General features: G+C 37.8%; 1 protein-coding gene across 1 annotated transcript; it reads left to right on the top strand.

Annotated features, from left to right (window-relative positions):
- The first annotated feature begins 2,706 nt into the window (after positions 1–2,706).
- LOC140938999 (uncharacterized) lies at positions 2,707–11,267 on the top strand. Its single transcript, XM_073388554.1, has 2 exons — positions 2,707–6,809; positions 7,318–11,267. The coding sequence occupies exons 1-2, from the start codon at positions 2,934–2,936 to the stop codon at positions 7,639–7,641; spliced, it is 4,200 nt and encodes a 1,399-aa protein (XP_073244655.1). The 5' UTR covers positions 2,707–2,933; the 3' UTR covers positions 7,642–11,267.
- The last annotated feature ends 54 nt before the right edge of the window (positions 11,268–11,321 follow it).

Below are 11,321 nucleotides of genomic sequence, written 5' to 3'. Positions count from 1 at the left end.
GATATTTGGACTTGTTTTGATTCCAGATTCTTCGACGTTACGTAAAACAGTGTTGCCTTTTTGTGGTGTATGGTGTGAACCAAGTTAGTAGTTAGCTGAGATCAAACGAAACGTTTTAAATTCTTTGCCCTCGCCCAGAGCAAATAAATAAGACCATAGTTAATTGAGTGATAAGACTAAACCCAGTCGCCACCCAGATCATGTCAGTAAAGTAATGGGTGAATTTATGTGTCGTTCCTATTAAAGCCTGGCATCCCGGCTAGAATCATGAGAATGCGTTGTTTGGTTTAGAATGTTCTCAAACCGTTAATGCTTCAGTACTTTCATTATGCATTAATTGCTTCCGTTGTTCTGGTCATTGACTACTAATGAGATAAGAAATCAAGAGATCTTCTGTCGATTTTGGGGGGTACTCAAGACAAAATCCTCACCCTACTTTTAAAATGGTATCATTTTATACCAAACCCTCCATGACCGAAAACATTCCTATATATAGTTTTCTTAAACTAGAAATGCCGTTTTAATGAAAATCGTCTGGCCTTTATTTAAATATATATATTTTTATATTGTCATTGAAAAATAGGTGACTTTCTTTTTCGAGACAGCTTGAGATCAGTCTCCATTGCAATCGGACCTGGGGCCCGTTTCTCGAAGCTCCCGGTAATTACCGGGCCCGTTAAGCTGTTTTGTTTTCCATTTTAGAAGGGAGTTTTAAAAGTTTTGAAAATGATACAGTAGAGTTATTAGCTAACGAAACAAAATGGACTTCATTAGAGGTCAGAACACACCCTGCTTTTCTTGAGACTTTGATTTGAAAATATGATTCCGGGCCCGTTAAGTTACCGGGACTTTCGAGAAACGGGCCCCTGGCACTTGAAACCTTGAATGTAGTTGTAGACTTTCTGTGTATGGAAATCGAGTGTCTGTGAACTCACGCTACAGAGATAGTAGAATGAGAGCTGAGTTTTTTTGAGGTTTCCTAAGAGGAGATTGGTCCACGCACCTGACGAACCACGCGAAAAGTCCTAGGGGAGCTTGACACAGGCTTTTCTGAAGGGAGAAAGGAAAAAAGAGTCCTCAAATCTCCTCTCCCCAAAGCGTTTAATAGTGAAGGTCAATACTCAGGTTAGCAATCGTCACGAGCGAGAGAAAAATGTCCAAAAACTAAACAAAGTACTTCAAAGCCAATTTGAATAATCAGAGCCCTACTGAAGATCTGCCAAGGAAATGAAAAGAATGAGTGCTCGATATACTCGAACAAAATGTATGGGATTTTGAAAAAATCCCCTTCAGCTTAAGAGAATTTCACGTCAAAAAAGCAAAGTACTTTTTAACTGTATCAGCCCTGTATCACAGACACCTTGCATGAGTACTATTTTTGTAACCTCAAATATTGGAATTGTTCCTTGCACACGTGTTAAGTCGGCTGGCTGTGACGCACAAGCTTATACAAGAGAACCATTGCATAAAATAATTTGTTGTTGAGTGTTATTTCCTTTTTTAGACTGCGTATAGCCGCACCCTCTTCTCAAACAAAATCGAAGAGACAGAGATCCTGGCTCCTTTTTTCGTTTAACCGTATTTTATTGGCAAGAGTCTCCTGGTATATGGAAATTCCATATAAGGCAACAGGCTTTGTTAAACATACTGAAGATCACTGAAGGACTTTTTTCAGGCATCAGAGACCAGACAACAGAATTAACATGTAGACTGTAATGAAAAATAATACAAATATAAGATTATTGAGATCAACGGATTACTACAGGGACCAGCTGCTATCCCAAAACGGACGGTACACAGACTTACAATCGCAAAATAATGTTTAAAAAAATCAGACAGAACTTTCATTCATTAATGCCCACTGTACATATGATTACATCCCATAAGCCATCCCGGAAATTGATCAGTTTGGTTCTACTAAGAAGATACCGCCCAAATTTTAAGGCTAGCTATCTGAAGGTGAAATGAAAGTGCAGAGAAGGATCAAATCGTTAAAAATATTTGCTTAAAATTATTTACTTTCGGCAGAAAGGTTATTAGCATTGTCTTCTAGAAATTAAAAAGCGACGAGACGACGACTTGTGAGAAATTTACATTTCGGTCATTTTCTCCAATCAAATCCCAGGAAATCGGTTCACGCTGTAAAAAAATTTAGTTCCCTGGCACCATATGATTTATTTTATATACATCTATAATGAATATGATGGTGAACAAAATGTTTATTTTCCTCCAGCTCTCAATATAGGCCCAGTTTAATCACCAAAACTTCAGAAAATACTCGGACAAAAATCATTACCGGCTCATTTCACGCGTTCGTTCTAGCATGAAACCAAATTATTCACAGACTTTATGCATCAAAAGAGTTTTATTCACTTCCAGAAACTAATAAACATACAATGCAACTCTAAGCTGTGCGTGGCAAATTTATGCTCGAAAATACAATAATAGGCCAGTGCTAATACCCGCAAATGAAAATCTACAGCCTTTGTGGTCACCTTTCATCCAATAATCTATTGTTTGCCGAAACAGTTTTAAATTTTCATGAGAGCTGCGGTAAACAACTGGATGTCATCACGATAGTCGATATGACCAATCAGCAAGTGATTTAGCCTGCTCTTGTGTCGGCCCTCAAATATTTATTTTTTGTTGTGACATCACAACTTTATAAGCGAATTCTTGAGAGGTTGTGATACGGTAGACTGAGCATGTCAAGAATTTCAAGAGTAGCGCAACTCAACGACGGCTCCACTCTTCTCGCCGGATTGTCAATATATTTTTGTCCGTAATTACACTTTGATCCTCCTGGAAGAAACGAAAACTAGGTGGAGAAGAGAACGTGATGGCGAGACACGATTATTAACTTGTTTAATGATGAGAGTTGTGTGTTGAATGGTTCAACTCCGGTGGTACAGTTCTTCACAGGTGGATACAACATGACGTCTGTGCTACCGGCTTGGAAGTTAGAACTCATACAAAAGAAGAAGCTAAAAGAACAAGGTGAACGACAGAAACTCGAAGATGAAAGATCAAGAAAAGTGTCCATTCCGGAGTGGAAAAGATCTTTGTTAGAAAAAAAGAAGGAAGGCGCTAACGATTCGCCGGAAACGAAAGAACAAGCTCAAAGTGTCAACAGCGTTTTTGGGCCCAGAATTATAAGAAAGACGTCCGAAAAGAGCATAGCGATTGTGAATGCCAGCCAAAGGCCTGATGCTAAAGCCGACAATGGAAAACTTAGCAAGAAAAAGGTCTTCGAAGACAACGCGACGCAAAATCATAGCCCCTTGTATTCAAGCCCGGCGGACTCGAATAGTTGTGTTACCAATGTTGTCGAAATTCCGACAGAAGAGGAACGAAAACCAAACAAACATGGTTCTCTTCAACGAGAGGCCAAAGATTATCGCGAAAGTACTCAGCGAGGTGGTGCCTTGTTGAAAGACGATTCTAAAACGCCTGTCAGCCGATATGCTCAATCAACCGGCCTCAATTCGTTTAAAACAAAGGTTGACAGCGAACCTGTCAAGACGCCGTCTGTTCTTAGCTATAAACGAATGTTTGAACAATCGAAAGCAGAAAAGAACGATATCAGTGATCTACGGATCGTTAAAGGTACAGATGACATGAAAGCTGACGTGAGAAGCGACAAAAGGACTGCAGAAAGTAAATTATTCGCTGCTAATGATGAATCACAATTGCAGACTTTAAACAAAGGTACAGAACACAATGGTCAGTCAATTCACATGGAGAAATCAACAAGCTTGAACGTGCGCAAAACAGTGCCTTCGATTTCTCCCAAACCATTTAAGAATTTTGTATCTACACCCCCATGGTTAAGGAATAGTTCAACGAAAAGTGTTTCTTTCCCTGCTGGAAAAAACTCTGTCCAGGAAACAATGGTGGGTAATATAAACAATGAAGTGGAAAACATCTCAAAAGATATTCACAAGTCTGATCACAATAGTTTGGTTATTAAAACCTCTGATGTTATGCAGAAGGGAAAAGAAGATGTAAGTCCAAGTGGCATGAAAATACCTGAAATTACGGCTGAGCCAGTTAGAGAAGCACTTGTACAATCAGATTACAAGAACAGAGAATCACCTTCTCTACAAGATCACTCAGTACAGAATTTTTCAGTAGTCAAGCAGTCTGAGGTTAAAGAGAAACAGAAAGGTGTCAAATCTGTCAAAGGAAATGAGAGTCAAAAATATGTAGTCATCACTAGTGGAAACAGACCAGAATTTGCTCCTTTCAATGAGAAATCGCTAAATGATGTGAATAGAGATGATGCCTCACAAGTTCCTAATGGACAGGAGTCACAAAATGACAGTCATGAATTAAGTGATGATTATACTGCAAGTCAAAGCTCTATTGCTTCTTTGCGGAGCCTGTTTGGACCTTCAGCTGGATTTCGCAGGCACACACCTTCTGAAGAGAACTTTGCCCTAAAGGTAAATCAGCCTGAGCCTACTGAGCATGGTAGTGTTTTACGCAGGCCTGGCCAAAATAGAAGAACACAGCCATCCACAGTCAGGTGGTCAGCAGATGTTTTAAGTTTGATGTCGCAACCTATTGATGATGATGAAGACGATGATAACAAGTTGATGATATCGCCGCAAAGTGATTCAAATATTCCTTCATCAACCAATAGTCAGGCTAAACGACCTCCCCCTCCCACGAAAAGGTGGACTGCAGATGTATTAAGTGTGGGGTCCCAATTGGACGAGAACGATTTATCAAATTTGTCACCAAGAAGTGACTCTAACGGGACTTTCTCACCAAGTTCTAGTCTTGATAGAGGAAGGTCTTCATCCCTGACAGACATTAGAGAAGAACGAGGATGTGCTTATTTCCAACATAAACCAAATGTCTCCCAAGGCATAGAACACCGTATGCACAAGCTAATTAGAAAGGCTTCTGTATCAGAAATCAATATAGACCCTGATGAAAATGAGTCTGATTCAGTTAGTGATGATGAGCTCTCAGGTTTGAATGATTTAGATCGCAAGTCCAGTGAAGCACCAAATGTACATGAAATCACAGATCATGCACTTACTGATTCAGTAATTAAAAGTAAAGATTCTCAGCTAGATTTATCCTCAACAGAGCAAGAAATACAACCTGTATTTGCAAGAAAACGTAGCGTATCGCATGACATTGAACAACGAGTAAGTGAGCTGTTTCATTGTCAGTTGTCACAGCAGTCAGATCAAGATGGGGCTGAAACTGATGACAAGAATAACTTGGAAGATGAGAGTAACATTATCATTGACCAGGTAGTTGAAATAGATCAAAAGTCTGACCGTGAAAAGCTGTTCAATGGTCCTGCTGCTGTTGAGAAACCAACTGATTTTGCCCCACCGTCTTCTGAAAAGGCAAGCAAAGATGATTGTGATCATGTTGTTCAAGAGAGCAAACCATCAAAAGGCTCAGTGCATAAGCTGTCTGCTTTGTTTGGTTCAAGTATTTGGAAAGGAAATAAGAAAGACAAAAACGGCTTAGAAGAAAAGGCAAAAATCAAGCCAAGTGTTGAGGTTAAACATCAAAAGGTTCCAGCAATAGAACAATCAAGCCAGAATCAATTGTTACAGAAGAAGGAAGACAACAAAAAATCCAATCTATTCTCTAAATCACAGAAAAGGGAGGAAAAGTCAGTGGAAAAGAAGGAGAAAGATCAGTCTAGTGTTAACCGATTTCCTTGGTTAAAAAAATTTAGCAAAAGTGAACAGCAATATGAAGGAAGTAAAATAACAGATGTTCCAGGAAAGAAACAAAAGAACAATGGTTCAAGTTCTACTGACACTGCATCCATTACTCTGGGTCCGGTACAAAAGGCTGGAGAATTGGAAGAGGAAACAGCTAGCAGTAAACATGAAGGGGCAGAAGAGAAGAGTGGAGAAAATAAAATCATCAGTGTTGAGAGCAAAAATAAAAAGAATAATGGTTTTATTCCTACCACAGAAGGTGTTGATACTGTGCTTGGTGCAGCTCATAGTTTGCAACCAGTGCGGAAGCCTGGAAAAGTTGAACAGACACTTGTTGGCAAACTTAAAATAATAAGCAATGCCAGTTATGAGCAAGCACCGCCTAAGGGTGTTTACCACAAACCAAAGTCAAGTGTCCAGCCTCCGCAAGAGGAGAAAAAGAAATTGCCTGCAGAGGTTCCAGCTAATTCCAAAGAGGCTAGTACTAGAAAAAGTGAAACTCAGATCCCAGTAGTTGTAACACAGCTCTGGAATGGACACCAGGAGAGTCCAGAACCTGAGAAAAGCATGAATGAGGCAGTTCCTGTTTCATCAATTGATGAGGTGCCTGTTTCGGCAATAGATATTCCAGAGTCTGGTGAAAGTGATGTCATAGTATCTGTGATTGATGTTCCATCATCTCCAGATGTCCACAATACTGAGAAGTTCCTCAATGGCAGTAATGATAAGGCAGTTCATGTTTCCGATGACATCAGTGTCTCAGTGATTGATTTGCCATCACCTGTAGCCAAAGAAGATGAACCAAATACCTTCCAGGGAGGTTACCTTGAGGCCGATGAATTTTCAGATGAAAGTGACACAGACGAAGTGGAAGGAAGCTATGACTTTGCTACTGGAGAAGTCACACATTTAGTTAACGGTAACATGGGCTCAGATGATGATGATGATGATGAGGAGGAGGAGGAAGAGGAGGAGGATGACGATGAGGATAAGGATGTACCTATATCATATATTGGATCAGCACCACAGTACCGGGTTCCGCAAGTGGTCTTTGATTCAGAACCTGTTGAGTTGAAGTCTTGTTTGAGTCCAAAGACTGCAAGAAGAAAGGTAAGATCTCACAGTAATCATTTTTTGTGTTTTGTTGGGTCCTCAAGACTGGTCTTAAGCCATGATCGTCTAAGAGCATGAATCCATGGAAATAGTGTCACCTTAGACTGGTAAAAGGCATCATTTCTGCTTTATGCCTTTTAAACTAGCATGAAGTCTCTGCTCATTGTTTCTTAAAAATCCTATTTTCTAGTTTTTACTATTATTGTCTTTGCAGAGACACCATTAAAATCCTGGGTACAAGCCCATCCATCCCCCTGCTAATAGGCCTGTCTATATGTATCTATAATATAAATGAATACACAAAGAAGGTTGTTTCACTTATCCTAGAAGTGCTCTATGCATACATATGCACAGCTAAATACAGCATTAAGTAAAGATTGGACTGAGTGGTGCTGTACAGACAAATTTTTCAGAGAGACATTTTAGGCAGTTTCAGACAAGCATCACCTTTCAAAAGTAATTGCATTCTTGACCATCCCTTTTTATGTGACTGTATGTGTTTCAGGTGAAAGGAGGAAAAATTTCTTTCAAGAATTCTCCCATGGTACATGACTATCCATCAGAGGAAGCAGCCAAAGCTATTTTTGATGAGCTTGAGGACAACAATAATGGGCAGTTAAAAACCCTGCAGAATTACCAACCAGCAGCACTGGTAAATATGGAAAAGAAGTTGGTCTATACAGTCCAGGGAAGCACACAATCTGTCAGCAATAGTGAGGAAAAAGTGCATGACAGCTTTAACAACAAAAGTGATCCAGAAATCAAATACACAGATGATGGACAGGGTTTTACAGATTCTACTGATTATGCAAGTGCACTACTGTTTTAACACATAAATTCCTGATCATCAACATCCAAATTCTCCACTGTTCTCCATACATTTCTTGTGGTACTGGTGAGGAGAATTTGTTTCAGAATCAAGGTGACATTTTTATCTCTGACCGGTGATCGTGTCCCTTCGCAAGGAGTACTTTAAAGTTTGAGCTTTAATAGTTTAAGTTTTTTGTTTCCTTCCGGTCTTCCTTCTTGCTCTTCCGCATGTTTTTATTTTACAGTCAATTTGGTGATGATTTGCTTTGACAGTTTTTTTTCAAACTTGCCAGAGACTTGCATTTCAGACTTGCTTTTCTTCTAAAAGGACAGAAGGGCTACAACAGTAGGAAATGATGATCTGCTTGTGGACTGTGTATGTAATAGCGGGTCTTTGCTGTAAACTAAAACAGGGTTTATTGTAGAAATATTTCAAAAGAAGTGGTTCAGAATTGTTCAAATACTTTGGGCCCTCTTCCTTCCCTCTACAATTTTTTTATTCAAATTGAGGCCCACATTAGCTGATTTCTAGAATAAACCTTGTAAAATATGTCATGTGTTGGACTTAAGATTGAAATTATTTCAAAATATTTATGAATGATGCATGAAACCAGGGTTTTTGATGGCAAGTCAACCTTTTTTGTTACCTCTTGAAAGCACTGGTGTGTTAACTGTGGTGGGGGTGGTCAGGAAAGGCTTACCACACTACAACTGCCTTGTGATTTTAACATAAAAATTTATATCTTGATACAAATACCCATATATCTTGTGTTATTATAATAACTAAATATAATAATTGAAATATTGTGAAGTTATTGGTTAAATCATTAGGATTTTCCACAAATTAACAAATTCTTGAGAAGCTCAAATGTATCTTTTGTGTAAATAATTCATTTCTAGATTTAAAGTAAAATAAAACTTAAATGTTTAGGTGTACAATTTTTCATTCAAAAGCATTAGGAAAAATTTGACGAGACTTGGTGTATAGATACAAAGTGGTGTTGTAATATATTCTTGGCTATTCATGATCACTGTTTTACAAAACCCAATACTAAAGTAACTGATGGCAGTGGTGAAAGCTCAAGAAAAAATGTTTCTAAATAATTGAAAGAAGTGTTGTCCATATTTTTTGTCCTATCAAGCTGGCTTTTTATGAGGACCATCAATTTTTTTATGAGTGAAGTTGATGTCAAATAAGAACATTCCAAGTCTATAGGGCTATTATGAGTAATAATAATTACAATATTTAAAAAGCTATTTGTGAGTTGGACTTTTTTCTTTGTGGTCAAACTCACAGTAAAACAATTTAGGGGAATTGACTTACTGTTTTTAATAATAAATCTTGATTATTAATCTGAGTGGTCACAAGATAACTGTAAGACCGTTATTTGGGTAGAACAAGGAACGTACACAACTATGACAGTGATGGCAGTGAACAATTCACTTAATTATTTTTTTGAACTTTGAAAATATTATTCCAACTTGCTCAATTTGTCAAATATTGGCACAATCTTCTGGAGTTGAATTGGTAAGGACCATGCACACCCAAGTTCCAAACAATAGGAAAGGTTTTTTTGCATGTTTACTTCCTCCATCAAATGTTGCTGTAGCAAATATCATGGCATTGTTGTGCAGAGGATGGCTAGTAAGATCTGTAAAGTTCCAAAAAGAAATGATGCACAGAGAGTTGATTTTTTTCTGATTAATTACATATTTTCTAACTTAGGCACTGCCATCCTTATTGTTGTTGTGTACATTCCCTAAGTAGACTAAGTAATGCTATGACAACAGACTGCTGAGTTCAGACAGGAATAATTATGTTTTAACTCTCTCACTGGCAAAAAGTGGCCAAAAACAGCATTTTTAAATTTCATTTTATAAAATACAGAAAGACAAAATGAATAGTACCATGTTCTAATTTCCATTATTCACTCTTGGAGTTAAAAGATTATTTTCCTGGTGTTATCATTTTCAGAAAAATAAGTTATGACTTGACTGACACTTAAAGGGGCTACATGTATTTCACAAGGATAATTTGCTGTTTTAGGTGACTCAATTCTGTGCTGAAGCCATTTCTTTAGTGCAAATACCACAAAATGCTCCTGTAGAGCTGTAAAGAAGATATCAAACAAGTAAGGGAGCATTAACCATAATAACTTTTTTGGTGAGTTTTTCAGGAATTACATACAGTACCTGTATTTGCACCCTTGCCACCTGTTGCAACAGATGACAGGAAACAGTTTCAATGCCTACATATAGTCTCAACAAAAAAACTGGACCATTATTTATTTTTGAAATAAAATTGCGCTTAGAAAAGTTATAGCTTTTTAGGAAGATGGGAGTTAGCATGTTGTAGCCCCTTTAATTCTTAATACGCTGAAAATCATTTTAACCTCCTGTCCAATTGCAAAGAACGGTTGGCTCTTTTGACCAATTTAAAGGAAGTGAATGATCTATACACAAACAACTTGTAGCAAATTTGTTGAGTGAAGGAGGTACCATTATATTAAGGATGTTTAGGGATAATGAATTAGGAATTAAAAAAAGGAGATTCCTGAAATATTTTCACTCATAACAACTGAAGGTGATTAATAAATACATATAAATTTATTTGCATTGATATAACTATCTTGTCAGAGATGATACAGGATAGCGTTGGACAGAAAATACCTAGGGTTTCAGGAAATTCAGCAGATGCAGTTAATCCCTCATGCATACACTGCAAGGGACACCTATCATGATGGAATATAAGGGGTGTAGAATGGTACCTCGAAAAAACGTGAGTCTTGGAAAATTTTGCCCCGATCTCAATATCATTTTTGATGGGTCTCGGAGTCTTGAATTATTTTTGCCAATGAGTCTCACATTTTGTTTTTTCTTTCCATTTCGTCTGAATGAGAATTTTTTTTTTTTTTTAAGTCTTGGTCTCGAATTTTGAAACCAGGGTCTTGCCGTCTTGAAATTACGATTCTATACCCCTAGTATAACAGTCAGCCTCTCTCTGGTCTATTTTAACTAGCATGCAAATTCTAAATTTTTTATGCCAAGTTTCTATGTGATTTTAAAGAAATTCTCTAAACTAATTCTTAAAGAAATTGTATGGAGACCAGTCTGGAGAACTTGCAGGTGGCATGAATATTGGTGCTTAAAGGGTTAAGGTTATCATGAGGCAATAAGCATTAGGTGTGACAAATAACCATGTAACTAGCAGGGGGCAAAGAAAGTCAGTTTTACAGCTTGCCATTCAGGCAAGCTGTAGTTAGCATGTGCAAGCCCAAAAGTCATTTTAACTGGCCCAACGATGAGCAGGGTTGATAACAGTTCTTTTAAGATTAGAATTCCTTACAAAAATTTCCCTTCACGGGCAGGCAAGTTAAAAACAGAATTCATTAGCCCAATAGTAAAATGCACTAGCCCCTGGCTATCGGACATGACTTTCTTCGCACGCTGAGCTAGAGAGTAATAATTGTAGCTCTTTGAAATGTCTTACCGTCACTGTAAAGCAGGGAGTTAACTGCATCCTTTTCTACTGTTATTATTATTGGTAAGAAATTTACAACTGTGTGAGGGTTATTGCCTTTTCATATTATTTTGCGAGAGCTGTAAAAATCTTAATTTTACAATAATTAAACATTTTGAACTAACTGACTTGACTATTCAATATAACTATTTTTTGAAGATTGTAAGGCTGAAGAAAAA

Source organism: Porites lutea, chromosome 5, assembly GCF_958299795.1.
Source record: "Porites lutea chromosome 5, jaPorLute2.1, whole genome shotgun sequence".
Classification (NCBI taxonomy): domain Eukaryota; kingdom Metazoa; phylum Cnidaria; class Anthozoa; order Scleractinia; family Poritidae; genus Porites; species Porites lutea.
Note: the sequence above shows the minus strand (reverse complement) of the source record. Positions and strands in the feature narration are given on the sequence as shown.